General features: G+C 45.8%; 1 protein-coding gene across 5 annotated transcripts in view; it reads right to left on the reverse strand.

Moving 5' to 3' along the window:
• RAPGEF1 (Rap guanine nucleotide exchange factor 1) overlaps nt 1-22,483 on the reverse strand; it is a 42,954-nt gene extending 20,471 nt beyond the window's left edge. For 4 of the 5 annotated variants that reach the window (XM_039322952.1, XM_039322951.1, XM_039322950.1 and 1 more), the window contains exons 1-4: nt 22,326-22,483; nt 3,904-4,043; nt 2,482-2,660; nt 891-1,047 (exon numbers count right to left, since the gene is read on the reverse strand). In XM_039322952.1, the coding sequence (XP_039178886.1) occupies nt 891-1,047; nt 2,482-2,660; nt 3,904-4,043; nt 22,326-22,350 (501 nt within the window). In that variant the 5' untranslated portion in view covers nt 22,351-22,483. Of the gene's footprint in view, nt 1-890; nt 1,048-2,481; nt 2,661-3,903; nt 4,044-14,575; nt 15,510-22,325 lie in introns of those variants that run through there. The other variant, XM_039322949.1, reaches the window with a different exon arrangement.

A 22,483-nucleotide genomic window follows, 5' to 3' on the forward strand; every position in this document is an offset into this window, starting at 1 on the left:
CATCAGTGCTAGTCCCTGAAACCAAACTGTCTGCCTGTACATTAGGCTTCCTCACACCCTACCATCGATCAACTCCCACCATCAATAAGAAGTTCAACACAAACATTAATGCACCTCCCAGCTCATAGGATGGGCCAGTCTAACGGAGAAGGTTTCATTCCAAAAGTCGCCTCCATAGCAGTAAGACAATAGACAGTTGTGCGTAAATCACTAATCGGGGTGATTGGTGGCTTTCATGACATCCCAATCTCATTCTTGCCAGGATGAGTTTTGAGAAATTAGCACCTCCTTCACTTTGGAGCAGGGAAGCTGGTGGCTTTGAACCACCACCACCACCATCCTTTCTCATGTTGGACAGAATTGATGGAAGCTGCTCCAGTGTTCTTGGAAAGCAGTGGATTAGAATCAAGATTCATAGGGCTGGAGATCATCTTAGTCCAGCCGCCTGCTCAAGCAGGAGACCTCATACCATTTCAGACAAATGGTTGTCCAGTCTCTTCTTAAAAACGTCCAGTGTTGGAGAACCCACAACTTCTCGAGGCAAGCCATTCCACTGATTGATTGTTCTCACCGTCAGGAAATGACTCCTTAGTTCCAGGTTGCTTCTCTCCTTGATGAGTTTCCATCCGTTGCTTCTTGTCCTAGCTTCAGGGACTTTGGAGAAGAAGTCAGTCCTCCCCCCTTTCTCTGTGACAGCCCCTCAAGTATTGGAAGATGCTATCATGTCACCCCCTACTCCTTCTCTTCGTTAGGCTAGAGACACCTAGTTCCCTCAACATTCTTCATACAATTTAGCCTTCAAACCCTTCATTACTTTTGTCACTCTTCTCGGCCTGCTGGAGGACTAACAATACAAGGGGTTCAGGGAACACCCCGAGCAAAGCCCATACCTTAACTCCATCCAGAACTGCCTTGATAACCCCCCTGACTGTGTTCACCACCTCTTTGTCTTCAGAGTTGATGCCTTCAAGCATCACCTGATCAGACCACCGAATCAAATTTCCCAAGCTCTGATACACTCGGCTGTAACAGGAAGTGATGGCAGAACTGCGGAAGTGAAAGAAGAAGAAGAAGTTAGACGTAAGAAGTGGTGGAGAGACTTGGCTTAAGTTATTAAGGGTCAGAAATTAGCCATGCATTGCTGCTAAATATTAATTCCTTTATACAGGTAGTTCCCTCTCTCTCTCTCTCCCCCCCCCTCTATCTCTCTATCTCTGTATCAACTCTCTCTTTTTCTCTATTATCTTGTTTTCTCTGTCTCTCGCTCCCTTTCTTATATCTCTCTCTATCATCTATCTATCTATCTTTATTTCTATCTCTGTATCAACTCTCTTTTTCTCTCTCTATTATTTTGTTCTCTCTCTCTCTCTTGCTCCCTCTTTCTTATCTCTCTCTCTCTATCTCTCTATATTTCTATTTCTCCCCCTCTCCTTCTGCATAACATTTAGTTTGTTCAAAGAAAGTTAAAATGCAAAACACCAACATATTTTTAACAAAAATGAAAACAAAAAGAAGAAAATAATGCAACAAAGATCCATTAAGGTGTCTTAGAAAAAAAAGACTAACACAGATACATCTAGCATCCTCCCTAGTTGAATGCTGATTGATGTAAAAGTTTCCCACCCTTGCAAAAAAAAAAAAAGGCCACAAAGAATTTTAAACTACTAAACTATTAAATTTGTTTATAAATTGTTCACCGGTCATCTATATATTGTATTCATAACAAAATGGGGGAAAACAACAACAATAAAAATACGATATAAAAGTTGAAAGTAGTAAAATAATAATAAAAGAAAGACCAGATTTAAATTCCCACACCCTCTGTTAACAAAGTGCTGTTGTAAATCCAACTCTTAGAAGATTTACCGCAGCTTCAATCCCAGATTATCCCCAAAAGTAACTCTAATTGGTCCCAGATCAACTATCCATGCATTTGTATACCTGCATTTGTAACACCTTCTAATTTTAATGGGTGTCAACTGTCTGAATTTATACACTGGCATGCAAGGCAAGGCGGCAACAGCAGAGGGCAGCATTCAGCTGATCTCAGGAAGTAGGGTCAATCCCTGGATGGGAGACCATCAGGAAATTTTGGGGTTGGACTAGGAAGTTGAAAAAATACCTCCAAAGAAGGTAACAATGAACTACTTCCATATTTCTGACAGAAAACTACATGGAGGAGATGACGCCCCAACCTTGGCTGATCTTTAGCTAAGCAGGATTGGGCCTGGCTAGTCCTTGGGTGAGTAGCTACAAGGAAACCTAAGAGTGATGAGCTAGCTCAGGGGTCTTCAAACTTGGCCCTTTGATGACTTGTGGACTTCAACTCCCAGAATTCTTCAGCCAGTGTGCCTACTTACACAATGAGCAACCTATACAATGAGCACCCCAATCTCTGTTGCAGACTTTGGGGGGGAAAGGACTACCCACTTAGTACCAAACTCTCAATCCAACTACTCAACACGTCGCGTCACAACTCACCTCTGCTGAATCCGTGGGTCCGTCTGAACCAGAGGCAAGATGGCTTCCAGAACTTTGCTGGCAGATCCTGGCAACATCTCCAGCACCTTGTTATCAATTGCCATTTTGTCCACGATGGTCTTAAAGTAACGCAGGGCGCTCACTACATCCTTCTCTTTCTCTTCCAGCCAACTCAAGTTCTGAGACAGAAAGAGCATTTTTTACCCAGGTTCCTATCGAATGGTACGAATATGCAAATCATTTTCCCTGCATCCATTCATTCTGTTTATCCATCCATCTACCTACCCAATCGTTCTGTTTATCTATTCATCCACCGAGTCATTATATCTGTCAATCCATCCATCCATCCTATCACTGATCCATCTACCCATTCATTTTATGTATCTATTGATCCATCCATCCATCCAATCATTAATCCATCTACCCATTCATTTTATATCTAGTCATCTATTTATCTATCCACCCATCCATCATATCATTGGTCCATCTACACATTCATTTTATATATATCCATCCATCCATCTACCCATCCATCCACCCACCCACTCATCCATCATTGATCCATCTATCCATTCATTTTATATATCCATCCATCCATCCACCTACCCATCCATCCATCCATTCTATCTATTCATTTTGAAGTCAAATTGTTCTAAATCCAAAGTGTTCCATTCTGAACCCATAAAATATAATTCTCAACAGGTTTTGAGATTCCTGAAACCCAGCAGCTCTGGGCTCACCGTACCCCCAAATTTTCTGTTTCAGATGTAAAGCTACTTCTAGAAACTCTTTCTGGATAGAGAGGACTGCTGGTTTGAAAGAGAGGTCAAAGAGGTCCACCTACAATCAGATTAAACAGCCCTCTCTCAACGGGGAGGGGGGGGAATACGACACCAACTATCTCCCGTTTACAACACAAGTCTTTCCAGCAGTTCCAAGAAGGCTCCACACCCATTTGCGCTATTCAGGTGCCCCCGAGGGCACAGATAAACCTCTAGGTGGCCTCAATGGCTCTCAGAGAGAGTACTAATGACCAGGTGACTGCAAGGGATATAAATCCTTCCATCCTCCACCATTCAGCCAGTCCTGAAGAAGCTTCCTGGATATGAGCTTGCATTCAACATCCGCTACTAAGGTGTAAGCCCCAAAGGTGCTTTTTTTTTTTTTTCAGGAGGCAACTGGGCGTTCTTTGTTTTTCTTGGAAGACCTTTTGCTACTCACCCGAGAAGCTTCTTCAGTTCTGACTTTATGGTGGAAAATGGAAGGATGTGTATTCCTTGTAGTTCGTCTGGACGTTAGTACTCTTTCTGAGAATCGCTGAGGGCTCAGATAAACCTGTGTAATTCCAGACTCAACAATGGTCGTTAAGTGGAGGCTTACCTGTCCTTAACCAGGCACGCCTCAATCAACCCGCCAGTTTACCTTGTTCACAACCTTCTCGGGGGATTTCACCACTAGGTCAGGCTGCTTTCCTTTCTTAGAGGGTGTCCTTTTTATTTTGGGGGAGTGGAACTTGTCCTTCAGCTTCATGGTGAATGAAGAGAGATGAGAGCGCTGAGAGTCTATCAAAAAAACAGAGAAGAGAAACACGGTCAATAAATGGGAACAGATGCCATGCTTGAACCAGACTATAGGCCAGGATGTGCCTGACATCTGGGAGCTCCGAGCTTAAGTGGGTGGCTTCACAACAGGCACAGCCCTGTTCTTTGCACTACAAACTCCACCGGATGCCAAAATGTACCTACCGCAACTCTTTAAAACGGCCATTGCCTTTCCTGTAATCACAAATTCAGTATCTGTTTGCAACTCTTTAAAGCAGCTGCGTCTTTTCCAGGTCTGAAACACAATTCCTGTCTACCGTGCTTAAAGCGGTCCCATCTTGTTTCCCAGGCTTGTGAATGTAGCACTGATTTGCCACGTTTCACACAGCCACCTCTTTCCCCAAATTTACATGGAGGTCAATGGGTGCACAATTCTAGGGGGGGAGGAAAAAAAACAAAAACAAGCTGCTTTAAGGGCTGTAAACCTTTCTTACATTTGTTCCCCTGCACGCTGAAAAATACCTATTTGGAATTCAGTCTTCTCCTGCCTTCAGATGCTTTGGGGGGTCGGGGGAAAATAATAGTAACAGAGTTGGAAGGGATCTTGCGAGGGGGGTCATCTAGTCCAACCCCCTGCTCAAGCAGAAGACCTATATCATTCCGGGCAAATGGCTGTCCTGTCTCTTCTTGGAAACCTCCAGTGATGGAACACCCACAACTTCTGGAAGCCAGCTGTTAAGCCGATAAATTGTTCTAACTCAGCCCCTCCTCTCTGTGGTAGCCCCTCAAATATTGGAAGATGCAATCTGATCTCCCCGAGTTGTTCTCTTCAGCAATTCTGCTTTCCAGAAGTGAGTTTCCAACACACACACACATGCGTGTTTGCGGCAGGCACGGATGGAAACCTTGCTAGTTGCCTGTCTGTTTGGCTAAAGGCTGCATGCCTTGCCCAGCTGCCTTTAAACAATCTCCAGCTGTTAAGTCATGGTCTTCCCTGTGATCTAAAGTTTGTTTTGCCCTGGGCCAACTGATGAAAGGGTGTGTGTGTGTGGGGGGGGGAAATATCAGCTGGCGATTTCCAGAGAAGAGGACTAGGGAGGGGGGAAGTGAAGGGAGAAAGAGAGGAGAGGAGGATTCAAAGCAGTTTGCCTCTGACCCGCCATTATCCATCATTCCTGGCTAACAGTTTGACGTCTGGTTGGGTCCAAGTCTCTGGAGTCCTTCCAGGAAGTAAGTTATGCCAAAACATTACGCCTGTTGGAGGGAGGCTGCTGGGAAATCACTGGATGAATTAACAGCACAAGGGAAAGAGAGGAAGGGAGGGAGAGAGGGAGGGAAAGGAGAAAAGGAAAGAGGGAGAGAGAAGGATCAGAGGAGGAAGGAAGGAAGGAAGGAAGGAAGGGAGGGAGGAAGGAAGGAAGGAAGGAAGGAAGGAAGGAAGGAAGGAAGGAAAAAGAAAAAAAGAAAGAAGGGGAGGCAAAGAAGGAAGGGTGGAGAGATTTCCATGCTGAGCCATGCTGGCTCAGGAATTTTGGGAGTTGAAGTCCACAAGTCATAAAAGAGCCAAGGTTGCCTACCCCTGGTCTAGCCTATTGACGAGAAGGATTGGGGGGGGGGAACTTGTGATAATTGTCTTCCAGGACTTGAGAGGCTGTCACAAAGAAGAGGGGGGTCAACTTCTATTCCAAAGCGCCGGAAGGCCAGACAAGAAGCAACGGATGGAAACTAATCAAGGAGAGAAGCAATCTAGAACCACGGAGACATTTTCTGTCGGTGAGAAGAACTGATCAATGGAATGACTTGCCTTCTGGAGTTGTGGGTGCTCCGTCGCTGGAGCTTTTCAAAAATAAGACCAGACCTCCATCTGACTAGGGTGGTATAAGGCTCCGGCTTTGAGCGGGTCCCCTTGCCGCCCTAGGATCTCTGGAAACGAGTTCCAGATGGCTCAAGAGATGGAAAAGTAGTCAAAGCAAAGCAATCGAAACCAGGAATGCTTCGCCTGGAGTCATGAAGGTGGACCGGAGATGTGATCACGGTTTCAACATCTGAAGGGCCATCAGCAGCTCGGGAGAGAAAACCAGACTGAGCGAAAACATCAGGCTTTTAAAACCGAACGCGTCCCAAGCGTGTCGTCTGGGGAAGTCTGACTGAGGAGGCAAAGGTAACCACAGAAGATGATGCAGGCACTCAAGAATGAAGCGCCTCCAGGGTTTTGGAGGACAAGAACCAGCTTGGAGAGGAGACACACCCTCCAGGAAACAAGAAAAGGGACGCCTGGAGCTGATCCTGGCTTAGAATCAACCGGAGATGGAGGTAAAAAGAAGAGAAGGATCTGGGCTCCACTGCTTTTTAAAGTTGCATCACATTCTCCACTTTTGGACTTCTTTCTCTTGGGAAACAAGCCTTGGGATTTCTATAATGAAACCCCCCCCCTGTTGCCAGGGGCTATTTACCTGTCGTCTGGGCAACAGGGTGATGTCATCGGTCCCTTTCACTGAAAAAAAAAAACACACCACGGTGGGGAGGGGGAGAAGAGTGGTTTCTTCGGAGAAGAGCAATCAACCTCCTTCCCAAGTGGTCCAGAAGATTCTCTGGGGATATCATGAATATTGCTAGGTTTAAGGAAGCCTCAGGCCAAGTATCCCAAAGATGCTTTTTCAGGAGGCAACTGGGACTTCCTTGTTTTTCTTTGAAGACGTTTCGCTTCTCATCCCAGAAGCTTCTTCAGCTCTGACTGGAGGGTGGGGAATGGAAAGATTTAGACTCCTTGCAAACTGTTGGTCATTTGCCTTCTTAGAGGGTCGCTGAGGCTACCTGGAGGCTTATCTGTGTCGTCAGGGTTCCCTGAGAAGTGCAAATGGGTGTGGAGCCTTCTTGCAACTGCTGAAAGGACAGTGTTGTAGACTGGAGAGAGATGATGTGGTGTGCCTCTCCCTCTGTTGTAGCTGTTCAATTTTGAACGGGCGAAAAACGGTCATTAAGTTCCTTCCTTCAGTATTGTTGTAACTCTGAACGGTCGCTAAACAAATTATTGTAAGTTGAGGACCACCTGTACTATAATTTGGAGGTCCATTTCAGCGCCCGTTTCTGAGCGGCCAAAGGCTGCCGCTCAAGTGACTTGTTCAGGAACCAGATGGAAAGGGATTCCACCCAGTCCTACTAAATCCTACGTTTTCAGAGACTGACCTGGTTGTGGGGTCCTTGGTGCTCTCTGAGCTGGGTGGTTTTCTTGCAGACGTTTCATGACCCAGCTAGGCAACATCATCCGTGTTAGAAGGCAGTAGGATTTGTGGAGAGGAGGAGGAGGAAAAAACAGGAGGAGAAGGAGGGGGATTGTGGATCTTTGGTGCTCTCTGAGTTGGGTGGTTTTCTTGCAGACATTTCATGACCCAGCTAGGCAACATCATCAGTGCTAGAAAAGAGTGGAGTTTGCTGTCTGTTTCTATATAAGTGGCGTTCCCTGTCAGGGTTGATGATGCCTTGATTAGGCTGTTGTTTACTGTTTGTCTGGGCTGGTAGTTCCTTGACTGGAGAATTGTTTACTTCTGGATTGTTGGTTAAGTGTTAATCTTGGGGTCAATCTCTGCTTATCTGGGTGACCTGGTTAGTGGCATGCAGAGGGAACAATGGCCGGAAGGGCAAGGCAGTATAGACTGGAGTTGTAAAGAGACAAGGGGTGTTAGTGTGCCAATCATGTTAGGATGAGTATGATGTCATCCAGTCTTCCAGTACTTGAGAGACTGTCAGAGAGGAGAGGGGATTGACTTATTCCCCAAAGCAGGTGAGGGCAAGACAAAAAGCAATGGGTAAAAGATCATTAAAGAGAGAAGCAACCTAGAATTAAGGAGAAATTTCCTGACAGGGAGAACAATTAATCTGTGGAACGGAAGTTGCCACCAGAGGTTGTGGATGCTCCATCACTGCAGGTCTTCCAAATAGACTGGACAACCATTTGACCAGGATAGTATAAGGTCTCCTGTCTTGAGGGCTGGTCCTTTCGGATTCTATGATTCATCACGGCTTCCATTAGACACCAAGGGCTCTTTTGCTACTAATGAATCATGGCCGACAAAAATGAACAATGAAAATGTGAATGAAAGTTCAAATTAAGAGCAACTTCCGCATGACTCTTTGTACAAACCCCTGGCCATGATTGGGAGGCTTTCTTGGCACTCTGGTAAGCTAGAACAAGTCAGCCATGGTTAAGACTGAGTTTAGCTCTCCCTATGAATGCAATCTATGATTTATTGCTCTGTTACCATCTCTCTCCACTGAGTGTGGTTCAACTGTTAAATCACTCCTGATGGAACACAACATAATTCACCATCTAAGGAGGTTGTCTGTTGTCTCTGCTCTGGATGTGTCTCCTTCCCATTTTTGGAAGGCATGCTTGGAAACATTGGGAGAAGGAGGAGGAGGAGGAGGAGGAGCTTAGTAACTCTTCCTGTTCTACAGTTTGTAAGTTGACTTCTCTGGTAGCCCAAGAGTGAATCCCTCAAATAAGAAAACCAGGAGAAGTCTTCCCCATTAATACACAATTAACAATAAGCACGCTTCTGGTGAAGGAGCAAAGAAGAGAAGAACACAAGGAAATACAATAACTGTCTTCAATCATCTAAAAGGTTGTCCTGGAAAAGACAGGGCAGAATTGTCCAGTGTCACTGCAGAAGATAGAAGAAAGGAGGAGCTTCAAATACAAGGAGCTCCATTTTGGTGGAACATCTGGAGAAGTTTCTTAATGATAAGATGCTGTTCAGCAACGAAGCAGACGGTACTAGAAGATGGTGGACTCTCCTTTGCTAGAAGCACTTCCACTGAAGTTGAGTGGCATCTGTCAAGGATGCTGTTAACAGACAGTTCCCGAATCTGCCAAGGATATCGACCAGACCAGGGGTAGGGAACCTTGGCTCTTTTATGACTTGTGGACTTCAACTCCCAGAATTCCTGAGTCGGCAGGGATGGTTCAGGAATTCTGGGTATCGAAGTCCACAAGTTATAAAAGAGCCAAGGTTCCCTACCCCTGGACTAGACCCAAGTTTATCAAACTTGGGAACTTTCGGACATACGGACTTCAATCCCCAGAATTCCCCAGCTGGAATGTCCCAGCCAGGATACTGGGAGTTGACGTCTACAGATCTTAAACTTCCCAAGTTTGAAAATCACAGCCCTACATGGTTTCCGAGCTCTGTCCCAACCCTTCCATTTCAACATCCTTCCAAAATTATATTTTTTGTCTAATTTCTCTGTTTCGTGGACTAAACAAAAAACAAACAAAAAAAACCCCATAGTCTGTGGCATCTTGGGCTCTCCGGACAGTCCAGCCACCCATTAGCAATCAGTAACCTACTGAGTAATGCAACCATCATAAATATGAGCCATTTGTCAAGCGTCCGGATTTTGATTATGCGACCAGAGAGAGATGCTGGAAAATGGTCGTAAGTTCTTTTTTTCAATGCCGTTGTAACTTCAAACCAAGTGAACCATTGTTAAGTTGAGGACTACTTGTCCTGCCCTACCCCAGTAAACAAAGGAAGGCATTTGGTTAAACAAGTCATAGAGATGTTCTCCATCACCTCTCTCGTGTTATGGACAGCCATCAATAGCCTTAGTTGGAGAACAGCAAGGAGAGAAGAAGAGAGACAGAGAAGGTGGAGGAACTGATCGGTCCTACTTCCCCAAGGAATGTCTTCAGAGAAGATTTCTGGAGAAATCTGCAACTTAAAGGAATAAAAAGGCCCACTGCTTTTTTTTTTTTTTTTGGAATGAAAACGAGATTTCGGAGGAAGGAAAGACACTAGAAACAGAGCAGAAAGGTCAACAGTGAGGCTGATTCCTCCAAAACACGTGGTCATCGCCAAGGGTTCTGCCACAAATCAGAGCCAAAAATAGCTCTGCCGATGATGCATCAGCAGAAGGTTACATAAATGCAACAGCTCTCAAAAGACCTTGTTCTAAACATCTGCCAGACAGGAAGAATCTGGACCACACACTGAGTTCCAGATAAGATGACATGTCGTCTGTGCCTCTACACAAGTCAACTTGTGGTCAGCACTAAATTGGTGCTAGATAAGAGTTAAGAGGATTCCGGGGGAGGGAGGGGTGTCTGGACCTGGATCACTTGTGGGAACTTAATGCTTCTGGACTGGTTCCTCTCTTGACTCCACCAAGGTCTGCCTCTTCTTCTCCTACAACTTCAAATCAAGCTTTCAATGGAATGGTCTCGCCATAGGGTGGTGCAATGGATAGGCTCTAATCATCTCCTATGTAACAGAATAAGAGTTGGGAGGGACCTTGGAGGTCTACTAGTCCAACCCCTTGTTCAAACAGGAGACCCTTTACTATTCTGGACAAACGGCTGTTCTAATTTCTTCTTGAAAAGCTCCAGTGACTGAGCATTTACTGGCTGGATGCCCTTCCTGATGCCTACACAAGAGTTCACAGCAAATTTTTTTTTTCTTTGCGCCCTAGGAGAGAGAAACATCTGCCACTGCCTAGGATTCAACTCTCAACTTTCCGAGTGGGAGGAAAGTGTCCTCACCACCCTGCCACTCATTGTAAGCTGAGGACTGCCTGCATATAATTCCTAGGGTCCATCCTCTTGCTTACTATTGTGGTACTCTGCTCTGAACACCCTGGAAAAGTGATCTCAGATAAACATTCTTTAGCCAAGCAAAATCTCTGCCACCGGGACTAAGAAAACTCCGTGACGTTTCAGAGAGACCCAGAGTTGCTAGACACAACTTTCCCAACTGCACTTAATTTTTTTTTTAAAAAAAAAAAAAGTTGTAATCCGTTAAAGCCAACAAAGAAAGTTTCTCGCTAAAACTCCAAAGTCCTGTTTTTCGTTTTTTTGTTTAAAAAAAGCCACAGCTTATCCTTAAGTAATTCCTCGCCTCAAATACCCAAAACGGTCCAAAAAGAGACAGCTGTTGCGTGTCGGTGCCAACCAGGCTAGGCGGGGGCCACTTCCGTTTGATGCTAAGGTTGTTTTTTTTCCTCTCTCTCTCCTTCCTCTCTTCGCTTCCATTCAGCTCAAACTCATAGAGAAAACCAGCTGTTTGGGCAAAAATCCAAAAAGCGCTTCCAACTTCTCAGCTTAAAAATAACACAATGCAAAGTTGAGGTTTGGGGAGGCAACACCCTCCCCTTAAAACAATTCCCCCCCCCCCCGCCCAGGTTAAAGTTCTCCCACTGGTCCTCCCTTTGAAAGCCTATCACGGAGGCCCTTGCTGCATCTGGGGATCTCAATAAACAGCCATTGAAGAATAAAGGAAAGGAAATGTTTTGGAAAGATTTCCCAGGCTGAGAAGACATCCTGAAACCTCTCCAAGCCGACTCATATTTTTCCGGAGAAGAAAAAGCGACATTCTCGCCCTAGCAATAAGGAGAAATTTCCTGCAATTGATCAGCGGAACGACTTGCCTCCAGAAGTTGTAGGTGCTTGCTCCATCATTGGAGATTTTCAAGAGGAGGCTAGACAGTCATTTGCCCCGAATGGAATGGGGTCTCCTGCTTGAGCAAGGGGTTGAGGAAGGAAGGAAGGAAGGAAGGAAGGAAGGAAGGGAAGGAAGGAAGGAAGATGGGGATGGAGGGAAGGAGGGGAGGAGAGAAGAGGGGAGGGAGGGAGGGAGGGAGGAAGGAAGGAAGGAAGGAAGGAAAGAAAGAAGGGAAAGTAAGGAAGATGGGGATGGAGGGAAGGAGGGGAGAAGAGAAGAGGGGAGGGAGGGAGGAAAGAAGGTGAAGTGAAGTGAGGTGAGGTGAGGTGAGGTGAAGGGAAGGGAAGGGAAGGGAAAGGAACCACTAGAGAGTTTTAAGAAGAGATAGGACAACCACTTGTCTGTAATGCTTGAGCAGGGGGTGGACTAGACGACCTCCAAGGCCCCTTCCAACTCTGTGATTCCAAAAGAGCCACAGAGTTGGAAAGAACCTCAATTATCATTTAGCTGAGCCCTTTGCTACTACGTGCAGGACCACCAGTGAAACAGTCACCGAGAGGTGGTTCTCCAGCTTTGTCTTGAAAGCCACCACAGGTGGGAAACCACCACCTCCCACAGGTGGACTCTTGCTACCAAGAACGTTTCCCTTGCATTTAAAAGAAACTGAGGCAGCACAGAATTCGGAACGCTAGAAGTACCCACAACCAATACCCAATCTTTCGGGTTAGGTAGCAAGGGAAAGAGTTGTAGACCATCGACCATCTCCCCTGAACAGAGACGAATGGATGGACGAAGGAAGGAAGGAACTGCAGAGTTGGAAAAAGACGCAAGGATCGTGTGGTTGAACCCTTCACGATATGCAGGACAACCACTATCTACCCTTTCTTGAAAACCATCAGAGAAGAGAAGACTCCTATCTTCACAGAACATTTTCCTTATATTTAAATGAAATTGAGACATCCCCAACTGATGTCCACCATTCCTGTACCAACCGAAAGAATGGTAGACCATCTACATCATCTCTGATAGAAGGGATTCCCTATTTGAGCTAAAAATGCTTTGGAAATGCTTCTTCAGGATGGAAAGTTACAGCCCATAATACCCCCCAAACGCCAACAACTAGGTCGGCCGAGCGAAGATTTGTGGATACGGAGAGAACAAGCATCTCTTACAGGACCAGGATCTAATGAATGACTCTCCAGTCTTCTGGAGTTAGCGGCACAAACATTATGGCATTCCACAATGTGAGTTGAGTCAACTTGTCATCAAAAGGCTCATAGAAAGCCTGCCTTGTAGGTCAGCCGGGAAGGGACCCTCCCAACTCATGGAAGCACAAGTGGGGGACGCAACACAAAAATATCCTTGAGGTGGGAAGCTGTCCGTGGTATCCAGCAGATCATCAAGCAGCTATTCTCCAGCAGGGGAGAGGCCAGCCTTGCGTGGTTAGACAAGACTTTGTGGCATGAGAAAAAGACGGAGATACAGGCCGAGTTCACAGGGAACCACAAGCTGCCTTTATCTTAACTTGGGGAACAAGCCACAACTAGATGAGATTCGCAGATTGTATCGAAAGGGTCGACCGTGGCTTTGCAAGCTGTAATAAAATACAGGGAGTCATCCATGAACAACCATCAGTTTAGTGATGGTTTGAAGTTGCAACAGCCTTGGAAAAAGTGACTTATGAAGCCAGCTGGCTGAGGAATTCTGGGAGTTGAAGTCCACAAGTCATCAAAGGGCCAAGTTGGAAGACCCCTGCTTTGGGCCAATAACCAGGAAGTTGGGAGTACTGATGCAGAAACCAGCTGAGTGACTTTGGGCTAATCACCCAGAGATGGCAAGTTCTAGTCCCGCCTCGCCGTGAATGCCAGCTGGGTGACTTTTGTGAGGCACTTTTGCCCACAGCTTGGGAATTTGGTATGCCGCCCAGTCACAGAGGAAAACTCTGAGTTATTCATTTGGCTCCTATCACCTTTACGCCCTGAGATGCAGGAAATGCTTTATACTAATATTCCCACCCTCCGTTGCTAAGAATACATCTATTCTTAGATGCAGATGTATAATTGTTAGATGCAACTGAGCTTTATCTGACTTCCTTCATAAATGCTTTTGTTGAAGTTAGCCATCGCCTCCGTTGGAAACATGGATGTCTTCTTGCAACCGTCACAGGTGAAATATCTCTCCCTATTTGTCCTTCACCAAGCCCATGTTCCTGGCATCTTCACTGCCTAGAGTAACCCCCTAGTAAAATAGGGGCCAACACATTTAACACCTAAAATACATAAAGGAAGTTTCATCTAAACCCACAGTTGTCATCACCACCACCAAGAAAGATGAGATGAGATGAGATAACCTTTCTTGTCATTTTTTTCCCCCTGTGGGCACAACAGCACACATTAAAAATGAAATGTAGTTTCTTGCTCTCAAGTGTACACATGCACAACACACATTTAAAACATGCTATCTGCAACATATGTATAGTCCTACAGCCTTACATAGAAACAAATGCAATCATCGGGTACATACGAAGAGACGAAATATTTATACATTGGCTGAAAAGTATTTGCATGCTACTCTAAAATGAGGACCAATTTAGTTTAGTGTAGAAAGAGGGGACTGAGTTCTAGTTCTGCCTTAGCTATGAAAGCCAGCTGAGTGACTTTGGGCCAATCACCAGAAGAAGGTGAATTCTAGTCCCACCTTAAGGCACAAAAGCTGGGTGACTTTGCGCCAATCACCAGGAGGCTGTGAGTTCTAGTCCTGCCTTAGGCATGAAAGCCAGCTGGGTGACTTTGGGTCAGTCCCTCCTTCTCAGTCCAGCCCACCTTGCAAGATTGGTGTTGTGGGGAAAAGAAGAGGAGAAAGGAGTTCACTGCTTTGAGTTGTTTATAAAAAATAATAAAGGTGCGATACAAAATAAATAAAACCTGACCACAATCTCTGCCTTAGCTCACTGTAATATTTCAGCTCATCTCTCTCTCTCTCTCTCTCTCTCTCTCTCTCTCTCTCTCTCTCTCTCTCTCTCTTCGTTTTCTGCAAGGCTACAATCACAACGCAGAATTACAACAGTCCAGGTGGAACCTAACCTCACCCTTCACCACAAACACACAAAGGTACAACCTGTGTTTCTTCGGGACCTGCCCAAGAGCCGAAGGACAGAACGGAAACCTCTGTTCTAACAATCAGCCTCCTCACATTAGCAACTCCGATGACAAATCTTGTGAATTTTCTGAGCGTCGCTGTAAACATTTTTAACTGCTGATCACTCGGTCATCTGTTTCCCTTCCTCAACAGTTTTCTTATAAGGTTCCAAAAATGTTTCCAAATACAGGCAAGTCCTCGAGAATAAAGAATAAAGCCCAAAGTTTCAAAGGGAGACACCGATTCAGTGAATTTTGCCCCATTTAACGACCTTTTTGGCCACACTGACTCACTGCAGTCGTTAAGTTGGTAACACGGCTGTGAAGTGAATCTGGCTTTGCTTGTCAGACGGTCGTGAAAGGAAGTCACGTGACCCCTGGATGCCGCCACCGTCGTAAGTACGAGTCAGTTGCCAAGCTTCTGGATTTCGATCACGTGACCCTGGGAGGGGTGCTGTGACGGTCGTTAAGTGTGAAGTCCCTATTTTTCAGTGCCGTTGTAACTTTAACGGTTGCTAAATGAGCAAGTCGGGGAGGACTCGTAGACACGTGCAAACACACACACAAGGTGGTTGCAAAGATTTGAGATACGATCAATAAAAAAAACCACTTTGGTGTGTCTCGAGAAAGACACTTAATAGTCTGGCCGCTTTGTGGAATGTTTGCTTGGCCTTGCTGTAGGGCAAGCCAACAAATAATCTTTTTTCTAAATCCATGTGTGGAATTCGGCTGCTACTGAAAATTTGGCTTCTCTGTTCTCCTAAGCAGAAAAAAATAAATTCCAGGAACGATGAACTGAAGACAGAGTAGTTCACTGGATGGGCTGGTGCTTCTGAAATTATGCAAATTATGGAGATTACAGAATTATGGAAGAGCAGAGTTGGAAGGGACATTGGAGGTCTTCTAGTCCAGCCCTCTGCTCCAGCAGGAGACCCTATACCATTTTGGACAAAGACTTGTCCAATCTCTTCTTAAAAACCTCCAGGGATGGAGTAGCCACAGCTTCTGTTCCACTGGTTAATTGTCCTCACTGTTAGGAAGATTCTCCTTAATTCCAGGTTGCTTCTCTCCTTGGTTAGTTTCCATAGTTCCTTGTCCTGCCTTCTGGTGCTTTGGAGAAGAGGCTGACCTTCTCTTCTCTGTGGCAGCCCCTCAAATATTGGAAGACTGCTATCATGTCAGCCCTAGTCTTTCTCTTAGACAAACAAAAAGTTCTACAAAATTTTGGGCTATCAAAGGGTACCGGAAACAGGAATAGAGAAGGCGACTTTAGGTGTGAATTTTCTCAGAATTCTGGATGACAAAACCTTTTTCTACTTAAGATACACCAATCTTTATTTCTGAGAGAGAGAGAGAGAGAGAGAGAGAGAGAGAGAGAGAGAGAGAGAGAGAAAGGGAGGGAGGGAGGAACAGAGAAAGGGGGAGAGAGAGTAAGAGAGAAAAAGAAAACGAGAGAAAGAGAAAAGGAAGGAGAGAGAAAGAGAGACTGACAGAGAAACGGGGAGAGTAAGAGAAAAAGAGAACGAAAGAGAGAGAAGGAAGGAGAGAGAAAGAGAGAGACTAACAGAGAGAGAAACAGAGAAAGGAAGAGAGGGAGACAGAAAGATAGAAGAGAGAGAGAAAGAGAGAGAAAGAATTACATCCCTCTTGTCTGTGACCCAGAATCCAAAGGACTGTCCACACCCAGATAATAAATTTAGAAATTGTTTCCAATTTCAGCTTTTTGCTTAAGACTTTGCTCAGCTGTTTTGCATTCCGGCATGCTCCAGCTGTCTTCTTCCACGTCTTCCCCCCCCCCCCAGCTCAAAACTGCCTTTTCCATCCCCTACCCTCACAAGCATTGAAATATCAACTCCTTGGGCCCATAACCTATGCAGAGGAGAGGGTGTGGATGCCCTGTTTCAAGATTCAGTCCCTGGGATTTTCCACACCAGCTGACCTTGCTGGCTCATACAAAACGCCAATGTTCAGCCACAGAACTAAATCATTTCTGGCTCCCCTGCCCAGCCTAATAAGCCAGGATGGGCTTTGCAAAAAAATAGAGAATGGGACAGAGAGAGGAAATTAGACCATCACTCATTAACCCGCTGCCCTTTGAGTGTGCCACACGTTCATCCTTGCATGTCCCTGGGAACTGAGCATTGCACACTTGGAATATTGCATCCAGTTTTGGCCACCACGATATCCAAAAGATGTTGAGACTCTAGGAAGAGTGCAGAGAAGAGGAACAAAGAGGATTAAGGAGCTGGAGGCTAAAACATGAAGAATGAGCGGCAGGAACTGGGTATGTCTAATTTTAAGGAAAAGACAGACGAGGGGGGATATGATAGCAGTCTTCCAATATCTAAGGGGCAGCCACAAAGAAGAGGAGGGGGTCAACCTATTTTTCCAAAGCACCAGAAGACAGGACAAGAAAGAACGGATGGAAACTAATCAAGGAGAGAAGCAAGCTATGATTAAGGAGAAACTTCCTGACGGTGAGAACAATTAATCAGTGGAACGACTTGCCTCCAGAAGTTGTGGGTGCTCCAACACTGGAGGTTTTAAAGAAGAGATTGGACAACCATGTGTGTCTGGAATGATGTATGCTTGAGCAGGGGGTTGGACTAGAAGACCTCCAGGGTCCCTTCTGCTGTTCTGTTCTATTAACATGGGAGGCCAAATAGTTAAAGCAAAGGCAAAGAAAGAGGGAGGAAGGGAGGAAGGAAAGTTGGAAAGAAAGAAAGAAAGAAAGAGAGAAAGAAAGAAAGAAAGAAAGAAAGAAAGAAGGAAGGAAGGAAGGAAGGAAGGAGTTTGCTGTTCACTGTGTTGTCCAAACTGAAGAAAACCTTCCAAAGCTCACAGACCTTTTGCAAAGCCGTGGCAGACATCTCCTCTTCCTAACCCCACCTCAAGTGGCCCTCTAATTCTCCTAAGTCCCCCCTCTCCTCAAATGCCTCTGAAATGGTCTAACCAGCAGCTGATTATAAGTGAGAAAAAGCCACGTGTGGCACCTCACCATTTCTGAACTTTTCCCAGGAAGGCCCGTGGCGTCCTCGCACCCAGAGCACGCAACCACATTGATTTCTTCCCTGCCAATAAAAGTCTGCGCCACGGAAGCCGATAAAACCGGGGCTTGATTTGCAAAACACTAATTGAGTCTCTAAATATAACATGCCGATTTGCATCACCAATTTGCATCGGTTCAAGTGGGGAACTTCTTTCTAACCAATTTTTTCTCTCCAGCAGAAATATCAGCTCCAGTCCTTTGAGAGGAATGAAATATATATATATGTATATATATATATATGTCTTTGGTTATTCGAGTTTTCTCCCACGTAAAATTGGAAGTGTCTTGGCGACATTTCGACGAAGTCTCATTCATCATCTTCAGGCTGGTGCTTTTGGCTTCGTGCTTCTAGGAGCAATGTGTTAAGCACGAAGCTGAAAACACCAGCCTGAAGATGATGAATGGGACTTCATCGAAACGTCGCCAAGACACTTCCAATTTTACGCGGGAGAAAATCCGAACAACCAAAGACCTACATACAAACACCCGCGAAAACCTCAGAAAACAAATATATATATATATATATTCTGTTCCAAAATGAATTTGCATATATAAAAACACCCTTCCTTTACAGGCGGCCCTCAATTTAGAACTGCAACAGAGCCCAAGATTGCCCTTGCTAAGCGAGATCATTGCTAAAGGCAGTTACGTCCCATTTTACAACCTTTTTTTTTTGCCACGGGGGTTAACGCGAATCAGTGCAGACATTAAGCGAATCTTGAGGTTGTTAAATGAACCTTTGCTTGCTAGGAAGGTGATCAGGGGATCATGTAAACCCCCCCCCCCGAGATGCCGCAACCGTCGTGAATCTGTGTCAGTTGCAAGCGCCTGAATTTGGATCTGCGATTGCGACAGTCATGAGTGTGAGGACTTGATTGTTAAGTTAGTTTTTTTTTCAGCTCCATCGTAACGCTGAACAGTCATTAAATGAATCGACAAAAGTTGAGGACTACCCATAGATGGCTTAATCCCTCCTCCCCCCACCGGTCTCTATAAAACTGGACATTTAAAATTTTACTAAGCCCGAACTATTTAGGTAACCTGCCACAAAAGGCCATAACTGTAAAATTCGGGGGGCATTTTTGTTCCCCATCCAGTCTGTTCTAAGAGCCTGTCTCACTTCACCAAACAAAGGGAGTCCTTGGCTTACAACAGTCCATTTAGTGACCGTTGAGCACTGAAAAAAAAAGTGTTTTTTGCACAACTGTTGCAGCATCCCCCCCATGGACACGCAATCCAGATTCGGACGCTTGGCAACCGGCTCATATTTATCAGTCGCTGTGATCCCCTTTTGTGACCTTCGGCCGTGCAAAGTCAAGGGGGAAGCTGGACTCGCTTAACGACCATGTGAGTAGCTTAAGAACTGCAGTGTTTCGCTTAGCGTCTGGGAGAAAAAAGGTGGTCCAACGGGGCAAAACTCCCTGAACCAATGTCTCGTTTAGCAGCCGAAATTTTGGGCTCGGCTGTGGTGGTAAATTGAGGACTTACCTGTATCCTCTGTTTTTCTGCAAGACCCCTACCCAACGGGGTCTTCACTTTGTCCCCTACCTGTGACACAGACAGGTTTAAGTGGTCTTTTTCTGCTCCATCAGAGCTAAAACGGTCTTCTCGCCATCCTCCCAACGGCATTCTGAGCGCAGCTCAAGGAATGTGAAATTTGTTGGGCTGGGTCAGCTCAGAGGAAAGCCAAGGAGCAGGGGAGGAGTAAGCAATAAGTAAAGCCGAATGTCATGTTGGCATCATTTTCTGCTGATTCAAAGATGGGCAGAAAGCATTCAATCTGAGCCACGGAGAAAGCCCCCCCCCTCAGGGCCATGAAAAAAAAATGGATTGCTTTCTGTTCCACGGGTGAATAACAACAACAGAATGAAGGCGTGGGAAGGGACTTTGGAAGTCTTCTAGTCAAGCCAAAGACCCTCTACCATTCCAGGTTGTCCAATTTCTTCTTCAAACCCCCCAGTGTTGGAGCAGCCACAACTTCTGGAGGCAGGTCGTTCCACCGATGAATTGTTCTTGCTGTCAGGAAATTTCTAGGCTGCTTCTCTCCTTGATCAGTTTCCATCCCTTGTTTCTTGTCCGGTGTTCCGGTGCTTTGGAGAAGAGGTTGACCCCCCCTTCTTCTTTGGGGCAGCCCCTCAAATATTGGAAGACTGCTATCTTGTCCACCCCGGTCTCTCTTTTCATTAAACGAGACGTACCCAGTTCCTGTAACCGATGTCAGAGAAGACATCAATGTGTAGGGAAGAGCAACGGAGATGATCAAGGGTCTGGAGGCCAAACTGTATGACGAACAGTTGAAGGAGCTAGGTATGTCTAGAGCAGACTAATAGAGTTGGAAGGGAGGTCTTGGAGGTCTTGGAGGTCTTCTAGTCCAACCCCTTGTTCAAGCAGGAAACATTTCAGACAAATGGTTGTCCAGTCTCTTCTGAACACCTCCAGTGTTGAAGCATCCACAACTTCTGGAGGCCTTGAAGCCTAAGAGAAAGATTGGAGGAGAGACCTTCCTATGTTTGAGGGGATTATTCTCCAAAGCTTCAGAGGGCAGGACAAGCAGATGAAAATGTATGAAGGAGAGATCCAGCCTAGAACTAAGGAGAAATTTCCTGACAGTGAGAACAATTAACCAGTGGAACTCCTTGCCTCCAGAAGTTGTGGGTGCTCCATCAATGGCGGCTTTGAAATAGAGGCTGGAAAGGCATTTGACCAAAATGGCGCCAATAGAGTATCTAGTGTTAAAATGCTCCAAAGGGTGTATGTGTGTGTGTGAATATAATTCCTCTGTATGTGTGTGTCTCACACAGAGAGATTATATTCACAGATGCATACTATACGGAGATGCGTAACGTTTATTTTTAAGTTTTTCTTTAATTAATAAATCAGACAATTAATAATCAGGCGGACAACAATCCATTTCAATCGTAATAGTCATTGATCTAACTGCCCACCTTACATATATGCCTCTGGCTGGTTCCCCAAAACAACCTCATATAAACAAAATTCAAAACAATTAAAACCGTTAAAATAATTAATTAGATTTAAAAAAAAAAACCACAGGAAATTGCCAGGCTACATAAGACTCATATTTACTAGCCCAGAGTTCATCGCCTCCAATGGGAATTTAATGATAGATAGATAGATAAGATACCGATAGACAGATAGGTAGTTTTATGGTTTTATGTTTGAAATGTACACTATCCAAAATTGCTCTAGGAGTGTGGTTGCCTGCTTACAGATCTGATGCATAAATTAAAATATGTATCACTACATAAGGCACTCAATGCACAAATATATAGCCCAGATATTATATACGCTTAACCTTCCTACACCAAATGGAGAGCCCATTGACACACTTCTACACATGTGGGAATCACAAATAAGTGCAAATGAATTTTGTGAAGGGATATCTAATAAACATTATAGTAGGTGCATACAAATATACAGGACAGATACTCTCCGTATCAATTCACTGACATCCACACAGATATTCAGGTCTATGTACATTTGCCCATACCTTATAAATAGGGTGTGTGTGGTTTTTTTATTAAATGTCTGTACTTTAAAAATGGCCAATAATAATATTTTTTTTTCTAATGCTTTTGAGATAACATTTGCATCACTTGTGAGGGTTACTTTGTTGCAGGGACTGAAATAATGTTTCACATTTCAATATTGTTTAGGAAAGACATCTAGAGAGGAAATGAAACATGTTGATATGTAACAGTTATTGCACATACACACATATGTATCTATAATATACATATACACAAACATGTATGGATATACATATGTATACACTATACCCGTACATTCTCTCTCTCTCTCTCTCTCTCTCTCTCTCTCTCTCTCTCTCTCTCTGTCTATATAGTGTGTGCATAGATAGTGTGTATACATTGTGTATATAGTGTGTATAGATATCTACAGTATATGTGTGTATATAGATATACATATACATATACAGTATGTGTATACACAAACACACACATATATATCGTATGTGATTACAGAGATACAGTTAGACAGATTCTAGGTGTGCATCGACCTAGCTAGATCTCTCCGCACACCTTCCACGCCCACGTCCATAAACAGAGGCAAACTCCAAAGGCACAAATCCACACGTCGTCCACGATGTGCCCCGGAAACCCACGAGTCACACTCCCGGTCGGGGGGAGGAAGAGCTCGGGCGCCTCCCCGCGCGTGCCATTCCACGCCCGGGGCCTTCCAGCCAGCCCCCTCCCCCGCCGGCCTACCCCACCCTCCCCACGCGCGCGAGAGGGACCCCCCCGTTTTTTGCACCCTCCCCAAAGCCCGAGCGTGCGAAAAGGGGGAGCCCTCCCACTCTGGCCACCAGCAGGCAGGAGGGGACCCACGCGCGCCCACCCACCCACCCCTGTCGGCGCGTGCAGGGAGAGGGGGGGCCCCTCCGCCTCTCCCAGCCCCCCCAAGTGCCCCCTCCCCGGAGAGCAGGGGGCTGCAAGCGCCCCCCCAATCCCGCCTGTGCAAGCTTTCCACATGCCTCTCGGCCGTGGGTGGAAGGCAGCGCTGCCCTGTTGGCCTTTGCCTGGCCGGGAACGGCTGCCTGCCGGGGATTGGGCGGCCGGGCCGGGCCGCTTCCCATCATCCGCGCCCGGCTGGCCTTCCGGCAGGCCTGGCTCGGCTCGGCTCGGCTCGGCGCGCCGCCTACCTGCTTTCTCCACCCTGCCGGACATGGTTGGGGCACCGCTGGCTCGGCCCAGGAGGCCGGGCACGGGCGCTGGCGGACCCCGGGAGCTCCGCGCGGCTCCGCTGCTGCTGCTCCTGCTCCCGCCGGTGCCGCCGTCGCTAAGCAGGGCCAGCCCGGCT

This window comes from Crotalus tigris, unplaced genomic scaffold (assembly GCF_016545835.1).
Source record: "Crotalus tigris isolate CLP2741 ecotype Arizona unplaced genomic scaffold, ASM1654583v1 scf7180000024153.1733885, whole genome shotgun sequence".
NCBI classification, from domain to species: domain Eukaryota; kingdom Metazoa; phylum Chordata; class Lepidosauria; order Squamata; family Viperidae; genus Crotalus; species Crotalus tigris.